This window comes from Bombus huntii, chromosome 9 (assembly GCF_024542735.1).
Source record: "Bombus huntii isolate Logan2020A chromosome 9, iyBomHunt1.1, whole genome shotgun sequence".
NCBI classification, from domain to species: Eukaryota; Metazoa; Arthropoda; class Insecta; order Hymenoptera; family Apidae; genus Bombus; species Bombus huntii.
In genome coordinates, this window is record NC_066246.1 from 6244406 (window position 1) to 6269145 (window position 24740).

The following is a 24740-nucleotide window of genomic DNA, read 5'->3' on the forward strand; positions in this document are numbered from 1 at the left end:
AATACATAAAAAAGCTATATATCTAGGTATTTTCAGAATTATTTTGTGTTTAATATAGTCACTATAATAATGCCAAAAATCATGTTTAGCTTTAAGGATTTTGTCCTAAGTACTTTAAACTAAATGATTAATACACTTGAAACAGAATTAAAAAACAACCCATAACTAGCAATATAAACATCATATTATATACAGATGTATACTGAATATTGCAATAATGCAAAGTTGTATTTCATTGTATTTACACATATCTGTACAATAAAGATATTCATAATCAGTCTTCTTATGTAATAATTTATTTAATAAAGAGAGGGAGATATTTTATCAGCTTATAATATTTCATTCTTTATATCCATATGATAATGATATATATATAGATAACATATATATATCTTATTCTATAAACTATTAGATATTGACGTATAACATGAAATTATTAAACAAGATGTTAAAATAGAGTAATAGGATTAATTTTACATATTTATTTAATTTACTATAACTTTTATATAGTTAATTAGTGATTTTATATTACATCATTTTATACTAATTATAATAACAAAGATATCAAATTAAATTATATATGTTATAAAAAAGAATAAAACATTTTATGTACAACATATAAATGTCTAGTACTTGTAAAAAGAAAAGATACAGATGGCGTCTAATTTGATTACTGCAATATCAATCATTAAACTTCATCTTCGTTTAAGAGCATATTTGGTATACCATCGTTAATAGGGAATTTTCTGCCAGATTCTGGACACAGTAGGTCTCCATTAATGACTTCAACTTCCAATAATATATGATGAACCATTTTTAAAAATTCCTCATTTGTTTCAAAATCTTGAATCAAAGTCTGTGGTAATTCTCCAACATGTCCTATCTGCATTAATAATTAGAGTATATTATTATTAACATATATATGCTATCAAATTTGTATCTTTATTACTTGTACATAAAACAAATAATAAAAATATTTTACTAAAAGTTTATGAGTTCTTGTTTTAAATTTTTAGTGAGTAAATCAACATTTTTTTTGATATATTAAAAGCTTTATTTTTAAAATTATACTAACTATTAAAAGCAAACTATATAGCACAAGCTCCTATATGTTTGATATGATATTCAATATAATAAGAAATATAGACATAAGTACTAATACTATTTTGTATATTAAAGATCTTTAGCAATTTTATTTAAAAGTGTAATAACTTACACTTTCTGCAGCTTTCCAAAGTGTAGCCCAATCAAGTTTTGGAATTATTCTTGCAATAAATTCTGGATTAAAATCTACTTCTGACACTTTAATACCTTTCGCCTGAAAGTTTATGTAAAAAGTCCTTCCTTACTAATGCAAATTACGTTATTATAAAATGTTTTAATTGGTTTATTTAAATTAACCTTAAAATTGTATATAGATGTAAAACTTACGACAATCCCAAGAGGATATCCAACAGTTACACCTTTCAAGCATTTTGAAGTTAACATATTATGTGTTAAAAGTTTCATTTTTTAAGAATATTATCCGATCGTTTTATTAATTGAAATAATTTGAAAAAATTATGATTTTGTTGTCAAGGTTTTGTGTTAAAAGTTCCTTGCACGTTACTCTTGATGCCGGCTTTTACCGACTTATGCATACTCTAATCTCAAGACACAGTTCAATACGACTATATTCTATTACGAAAATAATAATTTTATAATTGTTCTCGTTATGATATCTAAAGCAAGAAAATATGGGTAAAATGAAAATTATTGGATTAATTTTCCACGCTGTAAAAATAGATTATAAGAATTTAAATTTAAGATTTATTATGATAAATTGAGTGACAGTCACGTGATTTCTCCTATTCAATTGCACTTTACTTTAGGAGGTTAGCTTTTCAGAAAAAATGCTATTATCTTGTTTATGAATAATCTACTACATTTTGTTGAGATTTTTTAACACACAGCTTACAGAATAATTATATCAAATTAATTCTAGAAAAATTTTATTAGACACAATTCGTACGATAAATTACGAAACATATGGTGTGTAACCTACACGTATATATCATAGTCCAAGGTGGAAAATCGTTTGAACATCAAACTGACAGTAGCCACATCACCTGGCCTTGATGAAAATACGCAATCAGCTGTTATTCTTGCCCATTTATCTCTTTTTGTATCGTATTTAAACCTACATATTTCTGCTACTATTTGCCAGTCATATTTTGACACATCACCAACCTGCTTCAAAAATAATCAAGAACTTGTATAACCTAAAACAAGTAGTAATACACATTTATTTTAACTTTTCAATTGCTAATTCTTCTACATATATTTAAAACTACGTTTAGTAAATGTTAATAATTAAATAGTGTAAATTTCTTTTTTATTAGTGATAATATGTATTTTTATTAAATTTATGGTGCTTGTATGATAATTACCAAAAAATGCTACAGAAGACAGGAAGATAAAGTTATCAGTAACAAACGTGTTAGATTGGTGCATATACAATTTGCACTAGAGCACATTATTTTGTTATCATGCAATAATGATACTCTGACAAAATAAATTACAAAATACAATAAAAAACAATGTGTGCTATTACAAATACAAAATCTTGACATCAAAAGGAGTATATTTTGTAATGCAAAGGAAAATGGCTTGTGATTTACTTATTTGGGGATTACTAATGTTTGGATGCAGCATACAAGCATTGTTAGTTGCATCTGAAGATGACCCATTGGAATATATGAGTAAAGAAGAACGGGAAGCATTAAAGTTTGTATGAACATATAAAAGTAATAACATCCATACAAAAATAATAACTTTTTATATTTACTTATAGGGAAGAAGCAAGGGATATGTTTTGTCATGCATATAATGCTTATATGGTAAAGTTTATACAAAAAAGTTTGTTTTACATAGTTTTATAAATTCTTAGTAAAAAATAAATAAAATGAATATCTCAAAATTTTAATAAAATGTATAAAATATAAAGTTGGTAAAATAGTAAATGTAAAATGTATTGTCAGGCTTTGTATATATATAATTGTTTAATGTTTGTAAATTAGATGTATAAGTTATATTTTAAGAAATTATTAAAACAGGTAAAGTTAGTGTTTTGTAATTTATATACTTAGTTTATAATTTATTTATTTATAAATATGTGTTCAAGGATAATGCATATCCTGCTGATGAATTAATGCCATTAAGTTGTAAAGGAAGATACAGAGGATCAGAACCAAACAGAGGTGATATAGATTCTACATTGGGAAAGTAAGAACAAAAATTTATTTCTTATATTAGAGCAAAATAAAAATTTGGAAAATAACTTGTTTTTATAGATTATATTTTAAATAAAGGCGATTTACTATATTTTAATATCAACAAGTAGTATTAGTATTTTAGTATTAATTGTAACATTTATTATCAAAATATTTATTAAAAGACTATATATCCGTTTTTGCATAATATTTTCAGTTTTTCGCTTACATTGGTTGATACCTTAGATACTTTGGTGGTAAGAAAATGTTTACATATATTTCTTATATTAAAATGATATATTTAACAAAATGTATATTAAATTAATTTTTGTCCATTTAATATGTATTAGGTATTAGGAGATTTAGAGGAATTTGAACATGCAGTTAAACTTGTTGTCAGAGATGTTAGCTTTGACACTGATGTTATTGTTTCTCTATTTGAAACTAATATTAGAATGCTGGGGTACGATGTTTAACAGCTGTTTATATTGCCACAGTTTATATAGATATTTATTTGTTCAATAATTAATACTTTCTAAAATAATTTATTTAACAGTGGTCTTCTGAGTGGTCACATACTAGCAGAATATTTACAACAAAGAGCTGATATAATGCCATGGTATAGAGGTGAACTTCTAAATTTGGCCAAAGATTTAGGATATAGATTTTTACCTGCATTTAATACAACTACAGGGATACCATATGGCAGAGTAATAATACTTTAATTAATTGTAATTATATATAAAAGGGTATTCTTCAAAAAATACTTATTAAAACAATCTTTTTTTAGATAAATTTAAAGTATGGTATGAAAGGTGTACCTTTGGAAGTATCACGAGAAACATGTACTGCTTGTGCAGGTAGTATGATTTTAGAAATGGCAGCATTGTCAAGGTTAACAGGAGAACCAATTTTTGAAGTATGATGTTTTGTAATATTTTATAAAAGTGGTAAGAAAATTTTATCTATAATAGTAATATTACATGTAATAGGAAAAAGCGCAAAAAGCGATGGATGTTTTATGGAGAATGCGTCATCGTGGTACTGATTTAATGGGGTCTGTGTTAAATGTACATTCCGGTGATTGGGTAAGAAGAGATTCTGGTGTAGGAGCAGGTATAGATTCCTACTATGAGTATTGCCTTAAAGCATACATTTTATTGGGTAATTGTTGTTACATTATTTGTAGTTTTATAACTTACTACGAAATATATTGTAATATAATTAAATTTTTGGTCATAATATAGGTGATGAAAAATATCTTGGGCGGTTCAATAAACATTATCAAGCAGTAATGAAGTATGTAAGCCAAGGACCAATGTTATTGGATGTACATATGCACAGGCCAAATACGAACTCGAAAAATTTTATGGATGCTTTATTGGCCTTTTGGCCTGGTTTGCAGGTAGCCTTTTATCTTTTTGGTTTTTATGTCTATAAATGTTTGACTTTTACTGTTTTTACTGTTTTTATTTTACTGTTATAGGTGCTAAAAGGTGATATCAAACCAGCTGTAGAAACGCATGAAATGTTATATCAAGTTATGCAGAGACATAATTTTATACCAGAAGCATTTACTACTGACTTTCAGGTTATTAATACATCTATTATCTTTTTGTGTGAATAAATAAACTGTAATTTAATATTGATACATATGTTTCTTAATTTATAATTAGGTACACTGGGGGCATCATCCGTTAAGGCCAGAATTTTTAGAATCAACGTACTTCCTGTATCGTGCTACTGGCGATCATTATTATTTAGGAGTTGGCCGTAAGGTACTCAAAAGTCTGCAAACTTATGCCAGAGTACCATGTGGTTATGCAGCTGTATCAGATGTTAGAACTAATAAGCATGATGATACAATGGATAGCTTTGTATTATCAGAAACTTTTAAATACTTATTTCTGTTATTCGCGGAGCCAGGCGAACTACTTTTAGATTTGGATGAATTTATTTTTACAACCGAGGGACATCTATTGCCATTAACACTTGCTTCTATAAGAACTAATATTTCTTCGGTAAGTATAAATGATTAAACTGCAAAAAATAAAAATTATGTAATAACATGAAAATATTAGGTTAAAGTATAACTAATGTCTATAATTTATAAAATGAAGCAAGATTTTGAGCGAGATATCGTACATGTGGATGAAATGGACCGTACTTGCCCTAATAGTCTGCACCTATTTCCTGCATCAGTAAGACAGCCTTTGAGAAACATGGTTGAAGACGTGTATCCAAGGCATGCATTAAAAAGAAGATTAAGCGCTGCACAATTTCAGGTAAAGGTACACTTGTATTAAACAGAAGTATTAAATACTCACTAAAACTTATTATTTTCTATTGTAGGCAAATAATTGGGAACATTTAAGGCTGTTGAGTGATATGGGAATAACGGCTTTAACTTTGGCAGATGGACGTGTTCAACTGTTGCATACATTTTCTAATGTAAAGCAAAGTTTCTTTGTATTTATCAATATACTTAAACATTTTACTTATTATAATCTTATTAATTTACAAAGTAAAAGTATTTATATTTATTTTATAGGCAAAAACACCGCAGGATTCTGAAGAAGGTTTATTATTTATGCAAGAAATGGTTGAAATAAGTAAAATGCAATCCCAACAAACTGAAGCTAAACCGCAAGCTGTCACATTTGTAAAACCAAACACGAATCCACCTCAAATAATTACTCTGTTAGCTGGACCAGCGCAATTTGGATTAGAATTACAGGGTTTAAATAAAGTAACCGCGAAAGTTGTTTTTACATTTCCATCTGCTGCATGCACCGATCTTCATAATGCAGATAAACTTGCAGGCAAGATAGCAATAATGGGTCGGGGTAACTGTATGTTTATAGAAAAGGTAAACAAATTCCATCCATATTGTGAATGTATTTTGAAACAATTTTTATTTAATTATTTCAATATTATTGCAGGCAAGACGAATTCAACAAGCAGGTGCTGTTGCTGGAATAGTGTTGGATAATGTAGATGGTTCTAGTGCTGCAACTTCGCCTATATTTGCAATGTCAGGAGATGGAAAAGAAGTGGACGACGTAACTATTCCCGTTGTATTTTTGTTTAGCATGGAGGCTTCTGAGCTATTAAAAGCAATTGCCGTGGCAAACGGTGATCTTACAGTTACTCTTGGTAGGATATTGTAACTCTTTTGTCCTATTATATGCTTCTTGCTATTATTGTTTCAAATATGTGACCTGCTTTGTTTCTACTAGGCAATTTCTTTTCAAAAGAAGATGCACAACTGAAAGCACCCACCGATTTATCAATGTTCGAACGGTTAAAGGGATCGTTAAAATCTTTTCTTACACGACAAATGACACCACAGGTCTGTATTTCTTGGTGTTTTGCAGTTATTATCATTGAGTATGTTCTCCTTTGGATTTTTATTCACATGAAGCGGTATTAAGTTATTGGTTATATATATTTTCATGATTATTTTACTATAGAAAGGGTCTCCCATTCGTATTACGAATATGTTATATTATGTGTGTGTTTATATGTATATATATATAATATATATAATATAATATATATATATATAATATAAAATAATATAATATAATATAATATAATATAATACAATATAATGTAATATATATATATAATATCTATATATAAGATGAAAATATTCATTATTCTCAAATTAGTCATAAAAACCGATATTTAATTATTTAGAAAAATATTTTCTTATTGTTTGCGATATTTATATTGATATAAAGATATTTTTTACTTACGCTTAACATTATGTAATGAAAATTGTTATTTGAGTTTTTATACTTTTTAAGATATTAAATTGTTTGATTTCTATATTTACTATATATATTATATTTTTCTTATGTTCTTATTACCTTTTTTATTTTATTATGCAATAATTTAGGAGTGCATTCGTAGCAATTTGTATTTCGGATCATTAGTCGTTATATATATAATTTTCTAAAATCATATTTTTCATTTATTCTATGCAATTGTAAAATGAAACTAAACTTCGAGAGATATTTTTTTACAACAGACATCTTCAAGCAGTGGGACAAATTTGGATCTGGTTCCTGAGCTTAGACACGAAGGAGAAGAAAAGGACATAATCTATTTTTACGATCTACGTGCTGAAATAATCAAAGATTCTCTTGGCGGAGAAGTAAGAATCAGTTCGTCGTACATATCTGTTCCACTTACGAAAGAATCGGAGGATAACACGTTAATAGAGAAACAATGGCGACAATTGAAAGAAGTTTTTGTTAACCATATATATTTGGATGTAAAACAGAAAGCAGGTTTACAAATCAGAAGTTTTATATTAGAAAGTTATTACAATTGGATAGTAAAGTCACGAGGTGGGGATGGTACTATATTAAAAGTATCTTTACGAGATAAAGTTGCGTGGTTCTTAAAAGAATTAGCTGTAGTTGTACCAAATCCGTCCATTATGAAAATGGACCAATTAATGGATTTTATCAAACAAAAATTGTTGAAACAATATTTGTTAACAAAAATGGATATTATGGTTTTAAATATGAAAAAGGTTACAACAATATTGCAGACAATGCGATCTGGGAGTCCAAATACTGAACAATTGTTCAAGATTTTCGAACTTAATATCGCGCAAGCTGGTATTTTTAAGTTTCTGAGACAGTTGTTACCAGGTATTTTTGACATGGAAGATGAAATTATTAGAGAGCATCTTGCCTTGTTAGATCGTGTTAATAAAGCCGTGCATAAAAAATATCGTGAAATATTAGCTGATGGAGCGCAAGAAAGTTTAGAAAAGTCGATGATAGATAAAAATTCTTATTATGATACGATAATTGATAATTGGCAGAAAGATCTGAAAAATTTTGAAAAATTGGATGTATTAAAAAAACCTAAGGAGCAAGATTCCGTGATCACAGAATTTATAATGGATAACAATGAAAGTAGTAAGTCAGAAATGAAATCTAATGATATTTCTAAAATATCTAAAAGAAATGAAGATGTCAAAGTAGGAAAATTTGAAGACTTTGAACATTTTATATTAACAGAAATAGAAAAAGCTGTGAAAAATTCAGAACAAGATAGTATTCGAAAATTGCAAGAACATATTGATGTTTCAAGAGACATAGCAGATAATACAAGTAAAGAAGCAGTTAATTCAAATAAAGTAGTTTTGAATGTTTCCTCTCAAAATCAAAGTAAAGCTGATACATTAAAAAATAGAATAAAATATCAAATTGAATTTATAAAAAATAAAATTGAAGACTTTACAAAAAATATAGATTCTTTGGTGGATTTTATTAAAATTACAAATTCTTTAGAAAATGTACAATCAAATAATATCGACTTTAAAGAAACAGTTACTAATAATAATAGTGCTGACAAACAAGCACACAAAGAATCTTTACTTACTGACAATGATTTCCAAGTAACGGATGCACAAACAAGTTCTCAGAATATTAAAACAATAGGAAAAGATAATAGTGAAGTATTACAAAAGATTGAAAAAGAAGTGGTTGATCCACAATTAAATAATTATAAAATTATACCTTCTAAACTGCCTAAAGAATGTAAAACTCAAATATCCAAAGAAGAAGGGAATACAAAGTCCATTGATATTCAACAAGAACTAGAAACTTCCAATTCAAATTATAATTCTGTAGATGAAAATAAATTGCAACATAGTCAAAAATATACAAACGAAGTTAAAAGTAAGAAAGTCGATGTACAAAAACACAAAAGTAAACATATCGACGATGAATTATAATGAAAACTTTTAGGTTTCAAGATCGGATATATATATTAAAAGACACTGTGAACAAATTTCTCACTCCAACAAGCCTGGCAATCCCATTCATACTACATTTGATATTTTTGCACAAAATTTGAACATGTATGCAGTGAGCTTTAATGTTTTTATATGAAATCCATTTTAGGAAAGAATTAGTTATCTAATGAAAAAGTGATATGATGACCAGATTATATCAGAACAATACTTAAAGTCTGTTAAACTGGTGCTTATGAAAAAATTTGATTTCATTTCATTTTTTATTTGAAATAACTTAGTGAAATTATAAGAAAAAGAGAAACTGTATGATACAGATAAACAGTCTGCGCAAACCATTTATCCTAATGAGGTTGTGACAGAATATTCTGTTAAGGTTCTAATGAATGTAAATTTTATATATACCATTTAAACATAGCATATTTCTTGTGCACTACGACAGTACAATGATGGTATATTGTTTTTTTCCATAGGTAAAGGATTATAATTTTCATTATTGTAATTGCAGGTTTGTTTTCTCATGTTTTTGTACTTAAAATATGTGCCATGAGTAACAATGTAAATGAATATTTTGACAAATAATATATATTACACTATTTGTTTACAGTGTAATTTTAACTCGTATTCTAAATAAGAATATAAGAAATAATGGTTAACAAATAATTTCTAATTAAGATTATAAAAGTGAATCGTTTTCTTAAATACAGTAGTACTACACTGACTTTCTTAAAGTACATACATGCTATATTTTGTTAAGGAAAGAAGTTGGTAAATATAAAACTTACTGATATCATTCTTTGAAACTATCCATTTTTTTCTATAACAATATTATTGAAACAATTGCAACACAAAAATTTTTGTTCATTTAAATTTATTTATTAATCTATGCCTTATATGTACATAAAATTGTATAAATAACAATGTATATACATGTCATATAGAAAGTTAATAACAATGGAAGTGGTAATAGATCAAATAGTGATTAGAAATTCGTAGCATCTTAATTTCCTTAAAACTATATATGTATGTATACTCTGTTTTCTATTTGTAACATGTTTACAAATTATATTGCATATTCTGTAAAATAATTTTAATGCTATAATATAAAAATTTGGATTTATTATGTGCCATATAGAATGCACAAGAAATACATATGTTTTAAATCAAATCAATTTGGGATATACACATATATCCTAAATTATACTGGGTCAATCCTGTAGAATGTGACTTTGATTGTAAATGTAAATATTATATAAATAAGTATATAATAAGTATCTGTGTTCTGCAATTACCGTATAAAGTTTGTATGATGAATGCCAAAATGGACATTACAAAGTTTATTGTATATTAAACTAGCTACTATTTTGCATAGATCGATTGTGTGTGTGTATGTGTATATGTATACAAATTGATGTATATATATATATATATATATATATATATATATATATATATATATATATATATATATATATATATATATATATATATATATATATATATATATATATATATATATATATATATATATATATATATATATATATATATATATATATATATATTATATTTATATTTATATTTATATACACATATACATGATTTGTTTGTTGTTTATCATATGGGAAAAAGAGGAGCAAACATATGTATATGATACAAATGTGTTAAAAGTTTTTGGTACAGAAATAGAACGTGATATTAACAAATACAAATAAAATTACTGTTACAAAGAATTTTCCTTAAATGATTGGATATTGGAAGTACATATTTTTCATGTAAATATTTCTTAAATTAAATTATTAATTTCATTCATTTAATATTTTAATCCATGAAATTTTTAAATTTTGTTCATGAATATGATATTAGAATTAGAAAAACATGAAGATTTTTGTAAAGTATTTAATTTATTTGAAAATAATAATTTATTGTAACAGTAACAGTATCATAACTTCAACCGTTGATATTAAAAATTCCTGGTTATTAATTACTATCGATATTTTACAAATTATTTTATTTAATTAGTATTATAAATAATAATTATTTATTATAAATTGTATAAGGAATTTTTCATTCCTTTATCTATAATTATTATTACGAATAAATATTATGATTTTGGAAAATAATAAAAATAAATGAAACACAATATTAAGTGTATGGACAGCAATATCATATTCTAAGAAATTACTAATTTGTAATTAATATTGGTATATACAAAGAATATTTTATGATTGCAATTACAGATACAAAGAAGAATAAACAAGGATTGTAGTGAATTTTGCTATAAAAACTGTAATTGCACTGCAATTGTTTTACTTAAAGCCGCTTTTCATTGGAGTTTGCACTTTCGAGTTACGACAACCTGTCGTCAGATGTTGGCCTTGTGTCAGTGGTAAGAAAGCTATTTTAATTTCGAATTTTGGATGGCCCTGATATACTCTATTAAATGTTCGGTATACATTAGTATTTCATTTCAATAGTTGGATAGCAAAATAAAAAATAGAAAAACGAAAAATAATGTCGAAGGTAAGAAATTATTTTTTGTTGTATAGAAAGCGAGTATGTATATGATTACCATGTGTTACTAACCATGCAATTCATTAACTGATAATATTTAACAAATTTATATGAAATGCATTCTTATTTTAAATTGATATTTAAAAGAAATTTAATTATACTTTTTCATTCATTAACAATTTTATCTACTTCTAAATAAACAAAATTTTAATATTTGTTTTAGATAAATGAACCACCAAAATATTATGGAAAAAGAAGGAGCATTGTTCGTAGAATTGGTTCAATGTTACCTTTGAAACCCCCACCAAAAATATATGTCAGTGTTACACCTTTACATTCAATGACAAGTTCTATGATTAACGAAGAAAGTAGTAATAATTATGCAGATACAAATGGATATGGTCCTGCAAGGTTTCTATATACATTTATTGAATTTCTTTTTTCCACTAATTCAACAGATTAATTTGATAATGTTTCAATATTAGAATGTCTAATGTCAGGCCAGATTTATTGGAGCCTATTAGTTTTGGATCTGAAGTTCGATTACTTGCTCTGGAACAGGAGCTTCAGGAACTTAGGGAACAAGTTTCAGCAATAGTTAAAAGTAATAAACAATCTAGGCGTATGTATATATATAATATCTTTTTCATTATTTATGTTTCAAACCTATTTTAACTAAAGTTTTGTGCAGATACATCTACTGGTTCTTTAACAAATGGAATGGATAGTGAAAATATAATAGAGTCAAATCAACCACCCCCACCTCCACCACCACCACCACTACCACCACCAACTCCTCATATTGCAAGAAGAGCAAGTTTACAAGATTATAAAGTTGAAGATCGCAAAAGAGGCCCATTTGCTTCTCAAACATCTATGACAGACGTATTGAAGGACATTGACAGCATTAAATTAAAGCCAATTTCTAGGTAAATTATGTTTTACATTTATAATTATTTGTTAATACAGTTATAAATTGTATTGGTTTATAAATGAATGGTGTATATTATTGGTGTATATTTTCTTAGATCACCTGGAGGACGACCACTTCGTATAAAGCGTGACAACAGTCCATGCAATGATTTACAAGAAATACTTAGAAGACGTTATATTGCAATGAATTCAGCTGATAGTAGAAATTCTTCAGCTAACTTGACAATGAATGACTCTTTCTCAAGTGATGTGTGAAAATAGACTGAATATTTTTCAATGTGCACTGTGTACAATGAAGGTGTCATGTAACATTTTGGATGATATTAATGACAAGATAATATGTTTGATTAATCAGCTTGTTTACACCATCAAAATACTGCAATATTTTCAATTTGTCATTACAGGATTATGTAAGCAACAAAACGAACGTATCAAACATTTTTAAACTTACAAAAATATTAGTTTCGTGTTACAAATTAATTTTTAGAAAGTAATACTATCTTTTTTAAAGAGCATTATTACAATTAAAACATGTATAGATGAGCTAACCAAAGATAGTATTCTATATACTGACGCTGATAAAAATATTGGGTTGTAAACTGATAAAAAATGGTAGATGAGATAATATTAAAATTTTCATGAGGTGATGATCTAACTATACTTTTAATGTAAATACAGAATATGTAGTATTTCATTAAAGTTATAAAAGACAAATTATTGGAACGTATATATCACATTTTATATACGTAAAATTTATATTTTTTTATTAATTTAGATAGGTATATAGTAAAATCAAACATAAATAAGTAAACTAGGCTTGAACTTAGAGTTGAATCTATTTTTAAGAAGTTGTGGGCAACTGTTCACCATTCTATTTTTATGCTTTTACGTTTATATAACTATGAATGATTTATTTTAGAGTTTCCTTATTTTATAAGGTATAGGATATAGAAGTACAAAGAATTTATTTAATTTGTTTTTATAATACTTTGTATAGTGGACTGAAATAATTAATGCATAAGTAATTATAATCTTAATTTACAAAATTATTTGGTAAAGAAGAATTGTTTAATATACGTTGCGTGAGTTTAAAAATTTTTTAGGAGATGCAATTCTTAAACTATTAATTATGAATTTATTCCAAATATAGGTCGTGCAAATATATATAATAATAATTTTATGTTTTATATGAAATTTGTAAAAAATGCATAAATTATAGAATTTTCAATTAGAAATGCAGGTACAGTTTGCAACTCAATATTATATATATATATTTAGATTTAATCTTTTTTTAAAGGAAGACCATGTTTAAGCTCCTCTTTAGTAGAAAGAAAAAGATAGATTATAATTTTAATTTAAGATGCTTAGGCACAATGCAGCGCCATATTATATGATTGTAAACTTATTCAAAATTATTTGTTTAGTTTTCTAGATGAGTTTATTGTGATATTAAAATCATCCATTGACTTTATATTTTAGATTGTGCCATAGAAAGCTGTACGAATATTCTTAGTAGATGAAAACATTAGCACAGGCTTGTTAACACAATGGATAGGACAATTAATGTAATTCCTTTTATGAAACATGTTTTCATAATTGTAAATGAATGAATACTCAGTAGTATGTGTACGCATAATAAGAACGCATAACGAAGATCACGAATTTTGTCTTTTGATATCATGTTCTTAAAATATCACTGTTTGATAAAGTTTAAGTTTATTCAACTTAATAGTAGTAGCTCGTGTAAAGAATTTAAGAACTGCTTCATTGTACCAGGATTATAGCGTGATTTTTAATTGATTCAAGTTTGAAATATTTTTAAATTCTTGATATTCTTTATAAAAGTGACATAAAGTTCATGTTTTTGACTATTTTCTAACATGAATGTGTGTAAGAAATGTAACTCTCAGTTGGAAAGAATATGATAGTAGATTTTGGAGACTGAGTGTACCTTAAAGATATTACGATCGTATGGAAGATCTGTTTTATACATGAAGCTTTTATCAATGATTGAAAAATAAAGGTTATTGTTAAACAATAAACAGAGTACTTTTCCTGTATCTATTTTTTACATAGGACTACAATTCATTAAATTTTCTATATTTAATATTTTAATTTGTCTAGATTGGATTTAGTTTAACGAACATTTGATTGCATTCATTGACAATGTTATTATGACATCCTTTTAATTTATTTATTTATATGAATAGCACATATATATATGTAGATATATATACTACCAGAAAATGATGTGACTATTAATGACTATTAATGACTATTAAAAAATGACTATTAATGACAGTCCTGATATGATAAGTTATTTGGATATTTAATTTATTGTTTAAATTAATTCTATATATAAAAGAACAATAATTTATTTAAATGTAATATCTTAGTTAGATAAGAAGATCATGTTAACAAGTTTAATTAATTTGAAATAATAAAATGATATTGTATGTATGTATGTATATATGTATTTATTTATTGCACTAGGCGCACTATCCATTGAAATAATAAAATGGTCCTAACAATAAATTTTAAGTACATATAACATCAAAATTTTGATTTTGTTCTTAAAAGGAATATACTTATTAACATCTTTAATACCTATAAGATTATTTAACATTAATACCTATAATATTATATACATTTTTCTGTGAAATGATTTTTAAATTGATTGATAAAATTGATGACATTGATCTTTAGTCGCTTTTATCTAGCTTACTTGTCTGTTTCTCTATCTGGTTGGTGAAATTTTGTAAGCAAAATTTCATCCACTTCCAGACCAGTTAGAAAACTGATATTTGGAATATATTTGGCGATTAATTTCGATGGCGATATATTTTAAAAAATTGACAATTTTTTTATTGGAAATCTTATCGTTCAATGTGGTTCAACGCATTATATATTGTCGGATGACATAATAATAATATACAGCCAAACTTGTGTATGTTGAGTATACGCAGAAATCATATAATGGGGTATTGCTCAATCGTTGAACCCATATCGCTGAAAATAAAAACCTGTTGGATTCATATTAGTTTTGTTGGAAAGTTTTCAGAATTTTAACACTTTCAAAAACAATTCTACTACTTTCTATTTTCTATTCGATTAGATAAATTTTGGATCCATGATTTGAGTAAAATATTTCTCCACTTTTTATCTCGTAATCATCAGACAATCGTCTTCCTTGTCTTTATTTGAAATTTCTTCATCAAAAAGATTCATCCAAGAGAACAAAGGACGCGTTGGCCGAATGAAAGATACATCGCAAGGTTAATGCGACGAACCCGCCAGGTTTCATTTTTCGTAATTCGAGTTCCCCTGTGTATATTATTATTACATTCAATTAGCCAATGATACCTGATTAAGACGATCGTTTTCTTCCCTTTGATAGATTTTTAAATAGAAATCTGCAGCCAGGCATCATTTTCTAAATTTGTTCATTTATTTTATATCTTTACTTTTATATATGTTATCTTCCACTTTGTAGCCTTTATTCGATCAGATATATTATTTAATACCCACGAATATAACGTTTGTCAAACCTAACAGTCAGTTATCGCACTTGATTAAAAAATATAAAAGATAGAAAAGGTTTCTGACAGTTGCAAATCATCGAGAAAATCACATTTTCGCAGGAGTATTCATTCCATTGTCTTAAAATCAAATTTTCCGTATGTATCGTTTGTTCTTTCGGCAACTATCAGCGAGACGATTATTTTAAGGTTTTGTGGCGGATGAAAAAAGAGTCGTGCGTTTCGTCCCGGGTGGACTCGTCAGTAAGGCTATGCCCGGTAGTCCCTGCCTTAGACGTAGGGGAGTCTCGCTAGGTGCGGTATTTCAATCGCTCGTATATTCGACCGCTAGCGAGTTAGACAGACTCGTTATCGTCGTAGCCCTCTAGTGTTGGCGGTTGGTACCAGCGGATCGCCCGGGAGGTGTTGCGCCGCGTTGATCCCTCGACCTGTCTGCGTCCTATTGATACCGATCCGCCACAGTTTTAATGACCCCTTAGAAACTTCTTGCTTCTCAATAAGGATTTATTATAAAATTTCCTACGGTTTGCTGAGCTCACTATGATGATGTTACCTAACGATAATTAGCGACTTTGTTGCTTTCGTTATCACTTATTGATAGGAACTACCTACCCAACCTAACCCCAACCTAACCCCAATCTAACCCCAAACTTTTAATAATATCGTATAAACGACTAAGAGAAGGGGTGGTGTTTTAATAGTTTTACGAACGAAGGGTATGAGAGAATTTCCTTATATAAAGCAGCCTGCAAGGATCATGGTTCACAGTATCTTGAATTTGCAATATTGTGCTCTTCGAGGTGCTTCCGGTGTTTGCCAGACGTTGGGACGTTGTATCAGAGCTTTTAAGGTAACATTAGCCCTATCATTTCTATCGCGAATACATTTTCCATTTATATTTGTTCAATTTTAAAATATCTGTTTCGTGAGAACGTGGTATTTAAATATTAGAATTTTGTTTGCCTGCGTATCTCGCACTTTAAATAATTCGCAAGATAACATCTACCTTATCTCATAATGTAAAGCAAACGAAATCTAAATTACAATTATATGGGACGTCTACATGGTATTTCTATCGCGAATGAATCTGATGCGGATGATCTGGGACTTAGTTATCTGCTTAGTCTATGTTCTATCCATATTGCGTAATAAGAATACGGCCACATTTTCGTTGTTTCGTCCGCATCGATAACTCGGTTATCGCGTGCAACAATTATACGAGATCTCCTAATTTCCGACAATGGCAAAGAACATCCTTTAAAGACCGAGTTATTTTAATTCATTCGCTTATATCGATCAAGTGTTTGTAATAAAAATCAGGGACTCTAGATATTTGTGAAAAATTTCGATGAAATATAGTAGAAATGTGTTTCATTTATCGTTGTCGTTACTCGTTAGTAAGAATTCTTCGAAATCGAGCATCTTGATCATTCAAGTTTAACTTCGCGATAAAAATGAATCTCGAATGAACACAAAATTACTTAGTCTTTACATAATTAATAAATTACATAAAATTATACAAGGTAGTGTTAGGGAAGTGATACATTTACACTGTACATGAGAGTGTGTGTGTAAGGGTCACAGAGGGCGTCCAGGTCTTAGTTGAGACAAAAGACTGCCGTTAGAAGATTCTGGATAGTCGGTTGGTGACAAGCGTGCGTGCAAGACGTTCTTCAGAGTGTAATATAGATGTATAGCTGTTGTGTGTGAAATATAGTCAATTATTTGTATTTCCAAATCCTCGAATTTCCTTAACAGGTAGGATAGAAACGTTATTTCAAAACAGCTTTTTGGCGAGATACAGCGAGGTAAGAAAAAGCAAGAGGGAATACAATCAAGGAAATTGGACTACGTTTCTCGTGAAGCAAATTTAAGGAACCGCGTGCGGATAATAGAGCCGTCAGAATGCAAAATAATACGTAATAAATGTACTTTTATTGAAGCAAGACGAGCGAAGCTAATGATCGTCGAAACAATAAATTGCACGCGATTGTAACAAAAAATAATCTTCGATCGAGCCAGACAGATGTAACGAGAATCGTCGAGATTGTCGAAGTAACCAGGAGAGTAGAAACATTTTTGTAAAAGGAAGAAAATCAGTTGCGAAGAAAAATAGAAATGCTATTTATCTCTTAAGATATCTATCGTAAATATCTAATGTTTGTGATCGATTTCATTCAAATTACGCTATACCCGACTCTGCGACGCAAGATCCTCCATAAACAAATAAAAAAATCAATTTTTCCAAATTTTTGAATTTTATAATCAATTCATACGCAAGGGACTCGTAGCAATTGAATTCTCACGGGAGAATCATAGAGACCACTCCGATATTCCATTTATCTGAATGTGTCGAATAAGAAATACGTAAGCACCTGGTTTACTGCTAGCCAACATACTATAAATTTCCGGTTTATAAGTAGAGCGTGAGTTCATCGATTCTCTGCTCTGCTTAGGGTTTCTCGTTTAAATGAATTCATATTCGGAACAGCTTAATCGGCCACCAAATCCTTCGCTGGAATGAACGTTCCATCTGTGGCGGATGAAAAGAGAGTCGTGCGTTTCGTCCCGGGACTACCGGTGGACTCGTCAGTAAGGCTATGCCCGGTAGTCCCTGCCTTAGACTTAGAGGGAGTCTCGCTAGGTGCGGTATTTCAATCGCTCGTATATTCGACCGCTAGCGAGTTAGACAGACTCGTTGTCGTCGTAGCCCTCTAGTATTGGCGGTTGGTACCAGCGGATCGCCCGGGAGGTGTTGCGCCACGTTGATGCCTCGACTTGTCTGCGACCTATTGATACCGATCCGCCACACAGCCTCCCCCTAGCGCTATAGCGTGACCCCAAAGCTATATAGCGCGATACAAGTTAGAGGGAATGGCTCGTCGTCGATGATGGAAGGCTGATCGTCGCGGGGACGAGATGGTTGTCTTTTTCTCTGACGTGCTGCTGGAGGTGATGCCCATGAACTATTGCAATGGCTACATCACTTCCTGGCTTGGTCGTCGTCTCGTATCCGGTCACCTGCTTGGCGTGTTCGTCGTCGGTGGTTGGCTCCTTTTTCTCTGACTTCTTCTCCAAAGGTGTGTGTTCGTTGTCGGTGGTCACCAATGTGGCGGATGAAAAGCGTTTCGTCCGGATCGCCCGGGAGGAGATGCCTCGACCTGTCTGCGTCCTATTGATACCGATCCGCCACACATCTTATACTCGCCGTCATCGTGCAAGATCGAACAATGCGAAACACGGGGACCTGTTTCGCGTCGTTTTGATGACACGCTCGAAAATGGCTCGTCTCTATGCGACAGAGATGCTGGTCACGTCTCTTATCCACGGGACACTTAGTAGCACTTACTCTTATCTTAATGACCGGGGACGCGGGTAGCGTTAATGGTTCCTTTAAAATTAGCACGTGGAAATGTACGAGGGTACTCTAAAATTTTTCGAAAAAACCTCACGTGACGCCGCGTGTACGTAGATGTCGGCGAACGGCCAGATAAACGACTGGTTCTTCTTCGTTCTCTTTCTTCCACGGGCCTTCCGAAGCGTTTGCAAGAGGAATCGACTTCCAGACGAGTAGCCATTAAAGCAGTTTCGATTGAGACGCGTGAATATTAAGTAAATGCACGGTAACATTCGACAGCCGTCTTTCTCCTTTCACGTTTATCATTTCGCGAGATTAACTAGCCGATCGAGCAGCAGTCGGTCAGCTAATTTGGAAAACGACGAATGGAATGAGTTCGTTGTGCGCGTAGTCATCGAATATTTTCAAAGTTCGCCTTCCCATATCGAAGTTTCCTCGTAAATTTACAGAATCGCGTGTACGATGAGAAGTTTCGAATAAAATTCAGCGATCAAGTAGCCGGTCAGTAAATTGAATGGAGTCGCGACACGACGATTAGGATCCGGAAAGATGCATCGTAAACTGTATGCGAATATTCTGTGTATCGATTAATCAAACAGAGAGTGGAGGAAAATTTCAAAGCTCTGAAAGAACAAATCGAATAATAATAAAGAATAATCGAATAATTTGGTATAAGAAGATAAAGTATATACCGGTCGAATATCTTCTATTATTCGGTCAATCACTTTACATTATTTCTCAATAGGAAAAGCGACGACCCAATCGTTTGTCCTACGATTAAAACGCTACGACGAAAATCGACATTATTTTCCGATAAATCATAGTAACAGCATAGTATTATGCGTATAGCGATAGAATAAAAATCCTGCGATAGCGCGGTACCTGGAAATAAATGTTGCAGAGTGGTCGTTAAACGAACAAATTAGGATGTCGATAGCAAAAGATTTAAGCGAAGATATTGCAATTAAATCTGCGCGCTTCGTAATTAAATTTCCATCGTATTCAAGTTGTCCCGTGCACACGACCACGTCCATTATACTTCGCGACGTTCCATCGGCGATTTCGTTTGCACGGGGCGAAAATTGCGCCGGCGAGTTTCACAATGGCCAATTGTTCCGTTTAATTCCTCGTTGCATCACGTGCAATACCATGTTCGATTGTAAATCGTTGCTTAAGAACTCGGCATTTTCCTTCTGTATTTCGTCGATAGCGTAAAAACGTGTGCAAAATGTCGTAAAGCGTGGTTTACGGCAATTTTCTGAGAGAAAGATAGAAAGTTACGGAAGAACGTTGCCTCGTTTCGCTAATAGACAGCCGATGCCGATTCGTGAAATGAAATCTCTCTCGACGCAACTATATTTATTTCGTTGATAGCGATCACGTACGTCAATTCGTGCATTCATCAAAAAGCATTTTACAAAGTTTTCTTTCTTTCGTTTAATTTTTAATATTTCGATAATAAAAAAAAAAAAAAAAGGATGGAACGAGAATTTCAATTGAAAACTAATTTTCTTCTCGCTCGTGTACCAGCTACGTCGCATTCGTTGCGTTATCAAAGTAAATTACGTAAAAGTAAAACAGGTGATCGCGGGCATCGAACAGTCTGGCCTATGGGACTTTAAATTGTCGGACGTGGAACGGATCGTTGATCCAACAAGTCATCCGTGACGCTTCGACTGTGTCCATTGTTTTACGTTCGCGCTCGCTGCACATCGGCGGATAAAGCTGCCTTTTCCATTGGCTGGATCGTAGAAAAAGCAACTAATTCGAATCTGCCGCCAAGAAATAAGCCCGATAGCAATCCATAGTCTATAGTAGTACGCTTTCGTTTCGATTTATGAAACGGTACAACAGTATTTGGTTTACGCGATACAGCAACTTTCGTGGCTTCGATTAAATCCGTAACGATGTCAAACTTTCATCATGTTCGTCGTATGTTTCAAAACTCATATTCGCAAGGTTCTTTCGAAAATAAGAGCGAAAAGTCCGGCGAAAATAAAAGCAATTAACTATTGTACATATCGTCATTTTGAAATTCTCCGTTTCGCCGATGAAATATTTTCTCTCTATAGTTTGACGAATGTATTTTTCTGATTCTTACAGATGGGTAACGCTCGTGTTTTAATTCTGTTCATCTTGTCGCTGACCGTAATGACGGTTACGTGTCAGTCGTACCACTTCAGTATTCCCGACTGGACAAATGAAAAGACATCAATATTTAAGGAAATAGTAAATGCGATCAACAAGTATATAAGCCAATCGAATAACGTCCTTGCTAATTGCGAGCTACAGAAGCTGAAATTGCTGCTTCAAGGAAATATTAACTACCAAGTAAGCGATGTCGGAAAGGAAGAAAAATCGAGCATTGTTTAGCAACGAAATTACTCGTGAAATATTAAAACCATGATATATTCTTGTATTTGGATAAATTTGTTGCAAATGAATATTTCTGTATTTATCGCACTAGCATGAGTTTCTTAATGAACTATTTTGTATCATAAACGAAAATCTGAATTCCTTACAGCTGTTTCAGGTACCTTGCGATCTGCTTGTTTCTGGAAAAAAGAGCTTCTCTGAAAATACAATCACCGATTATTTCCATCGACAGCTTACTCCAGTTAATAACAATTACTAATTATTGATGTTATTCTTGTCGTCGTAACAGATTTTAATTAATTCCGGATTATACGTATTATCGAATAAAGAGCGACTCTAACCGACACCTTGCGATCGCCTCTTTAATTACCTCTACCCTAATCCTTTAATTTTCTTCCTTTCGAGAAACGTAAACGCGCGATCCACGCGTGACTTACGATCCTCGAAGGCGAGGACCGAAATAATCGCAAATAATTCGTTTGCTCGATCTGAATTGGACTCGGATAAATCGTAAATAGAAATTAAGAAAAATACAAATAGAGAAAGTAGAAAAAATTAAATAACAGTCTATCACTTTAACGTGTTTGTAATTTGGCCTGCTGTGACTAACATTAAGGGTATGCTGTATTTCTGGAAACGGAACAAAATCGTGTTTTGTCTCAATACGCGATAACAAATGGAACAAACGTCAAGTCGCAAAGGATACATATTTATTTTTTTAACCAACCTGACTAACACGATCAAAAACTCGAAATGGAAACCAACCGATACCCCGCTCATTTCCAGGATGCGCTTCTAAAACGTCTTACTTTCGTCCTGTTTTATCTTGCCGAATTCTAAATTTGATTTGGTTCTGTTTCAAAGTGCGAAAAGAACGACGACGGTGTTTGTGGAATCGAGTGTCGCTGAACTTTGCGTGACGCGCTTTTTCTTGCCTCGTCCGTGCTATTGCTTCGGTACAACTTGTCTTCCAACGATTTTCATTCGTATCTATTTCCGCTGGTTCGATTACAGCCGGTTCCTATCGTCGATCGGCATCAATTATTCAATCCCGTGTATAGTTCGCCTCCGCGCTGATATACGGCTCGATTTAAAGCGTAATCGTTCATCAATCATGGTTAACGGGCAAATTGTTTTTATTGGACCGCCAGCATATCTGGATTTGTATTAATTATCGAGTTCTCCTCGCGGGCATCCGCGGCGCATCCAGTTTTCATCGGGCCCATCCGATCGGTTAATTAAGTTTTCGCTGTCCTAATTGGACAGACGGTCAATAGGATAGATCGCGGTGGCCTGGTACTGCACGCCGTAGGGGATTTTGTCTGTCAACGGAAGATGGAGTGAAACCCTGGCGAATAGAGACACCTGCTGAGTCCATGGATTATCCCTATGGACAACTTATCTCCAACTGCAATTCACCGCCTGAATTTGGAGACTTTCTATTTTCGCTATACACCGAATACAAGATACGAAACATCGTCGCCAGGAACGAGGGGAATTACTGGTTTCGACATTACGACTGTCGAGTTCGACGATACAGGGGATCTTGTATTTTCGTTGAGCAATTAAGGCTGAATATTTATTTGACATAACAGATAATAAGATTTCTTCTTTCTCTCGTGAAACGAGAAACATATACACAAGGTGGTGTCTATGTAGAGAATTTTTCAAATAAATTTCTACGTCTTTACGCGTAATATCATCTATCAAAATTTAGCTAGGCCGAAAATTTCGAATCGAAGATTTTTTGTTCCCGTCTTCCTCGAATCTGAAAATCAAAATCGATATTTCAATGAAAAATTGCGCAACCGCGAATATTCTGTTAATCTCTGTGTGTCCTTTGTCGCGAAATTGATTATGAGAGTATGGTTGTTTTCCGAAGCTGACCAGCCGACGAAAGAAAGAAATAATCGATGGCTCTGTGTCAATTATTTGGCCGATTGGCGTTAATCGAAAATTTCCCCGCTAATTTTCGTGGGCGAACACGAGCCAGCGGTGCAATTAATAAAATGCAAGGCTAATTATAAATGCAAGAATAATGGCGGTTCACGTGCGAGCGTTCACATTACAGACAGGAGAGCACTCACGGTTATTAGTTGATAGCGTCAGGACGCGTATAACTATCATGCACGGGCAATGCACTTAAAACTTGGCTGTTAATCAGAAACCAATTACGGGAGGCGGGTCGAAATGAGTTTAATCGCATTAAATATTAAAGCGTCGTCACCGTACCATGGGACTGGGTGTACCAGCAACCATAGGTGACCCTCTTCCTCCAACCAGTCATGGAGCAACCACACACCGCCACGTGCCCATGCGAAACGCTTTTCTCTCTTAATACCTCTGGGAATAACCGAAGAACCCTACGCCAATGTCCTTTATAGGGTGGTGCCTGGCGTGCCTGCAATACGCATGCACGGCCACTGTATTTCCTGATAATGCTCCTTTATACGGACGCGTGTGCGTGTATAAGTACGATTCCTTCCTACTTTCCGTCTTACCGTGTATCATTTCTCTAATTTTCACTTTCCTTGAAATTTATTCCCAATTAAATTTATTCAACGATCGAACGTCTATCTCAGGAAAAGAAAATCTTTTTCACACGGGAAGCTTTAATCGCTGACATTTTTACGATAAAACGTATAAAGGTGCGCTATGTGGATTAGCGCGTAAGATCAAAAAGAAAAGAAAAGATCGATAAATACGACGGATCTGCCGGAAACAGCGGTTCTAAATCCATCTCGTGATTTGAAAGGGTGAGGAGACCGATTAACCGCTCAGCCGTTGCCACCTCTTTGAAAAGCGTGTAGCTAAAATGCGACGAATATACTCGTCGAGCGTAGAGTACGCGTGACCGTTGTAATACAGAGTTGAGTCGTAACGAATCGACTGCTTTATTTTTTCATTTTCTTGAGCAGACAGGGCTCATCGTGACACGAAACATCGCCATTTCTTCATGACGAGTATACTCGTCAAAAACAGCCAACTGT

The 24740-nt window shown here is 31.6% G+C and overlaps 4 protein-coding genes across 8 annotated transcripts; 3 read left to right on the top strand and 1 right to left on the bottom strand.

Moving 5' to 3' along the window:
- Positions 1-462: 462 nt before the first annotated feature.
- LOC126869270 (multifunctional methyltransferase subunit TRM112-like protein) lies at positions 463-1580 on the bottom strand. Of its 2 annotated transcripts, none has more exons than XM_050625573.1 (3): positions 1432-1580; positions 1217-1318; positions 463-883 (listed from the first exon to the last, which is right to left on the bottom strand). In XM_050625573.1, exons 1-3 carry the CDS (start codon positions 1507-1509, stop codon positions 689-691), a joined length of 375 nt encoding a protein of 124 aa, XP_050481530.1. In that variant the 5' UTR covers positions 1510-1580; the 3' UTR covers positions 463-688. The 2 variants fall into 2 exon arrangements, with proteins under 2 accessions (XP_050481530.1, XP_050481529.1); XM_050625572.1 differs by having other exon boundaries at positions 1402-1548.
- Positions 1581-2623: 1043 nt separating this feature from the next.
- Positions 2624-10399, top strand: LOC126869266 (ER degradation-enhancing alpha-mannosidase-like protein 3). The gene is made up of 17 exons (XM_050625560.1): positions 2624-2766; positions 2834-2879; positions 3164-3264; positions 3469-3508; positions 3602-3714; positions 3808-3961; positions 4042-4170; positions 4244-4415; positions 4499-4656; positions 4738-4842; positions 4928-5272; positions 5372-5536; positions 5604-5702; positions 5803-6120; positions 6194-6407; positions 6491-6603; positions 7288-10399. The coding sequence occupies exons 1-17, from the start codon at positions 2633-2635 to the stop codon at positions 9010-9012; spliced, it is 4131 nt and encodes a 1376-aa protein (XP_050481517.1). The 5' UTR covers positions 2624-2632; the 3' UTR covers positions 9013-10399.
- A 722-nt stretch (positions 10400-11121) lies between these two features.
- On the top strand, positions 11122-14945 carry LOC126869269 (mitochondrial fission regulator 2-like). Of its 4 annotated transcripts, none has more exons than XM_050625569.1 (5): positions 11122-11553; positions 11768-11955; positions 12045-12166; positions 12236-12473; positions 12573-14945. In XM_050625569.1, exons 1-5 carry the CDS (start codon positions 11545-11547, stop codon positions 12730-12732), a joined length of 717 nt encoding a protein of 238 aa, XP_050481526.1. In that variant the 5' UTR covers positions 11122-11544; the 3' UTR covers positions 12733-14945. The 4 variants fall into 4 exon arrangements, with proteins under 4 accessions (XP_050481526.1, XP_050481527.1, XP_050481528.1 ...); XM_050625570.1 differs by having other exon boundaries at positions 11163-11553; positions 12030-12148; XM_050625571.1 differs by having other exon boundaries at positions 11182-11419; positions 12030-12166.
- Positions 14946-16732: 1787 nt separating this feature from the next.
- Positions 16733-22094, top strand: LOC126869184 (pro-corazonin-like). Its single transcript, XM_050625391.1, has 3 exons — positions 16733-16866; positions 21478-21705; positions 21899-22094. Exons 1-3 carry the CDS (start codon positions 16735-16737, stop codon positions 22007-22009), a joined length of 471 nt encoding a protein of 156 aa, XP_050481348.1. The 5' UTR covers positions 16733-16734; the 3' UTR covers positions 22010-22094.
- Positions 22095-24740: the final 2646 nt, after the last annotated feature.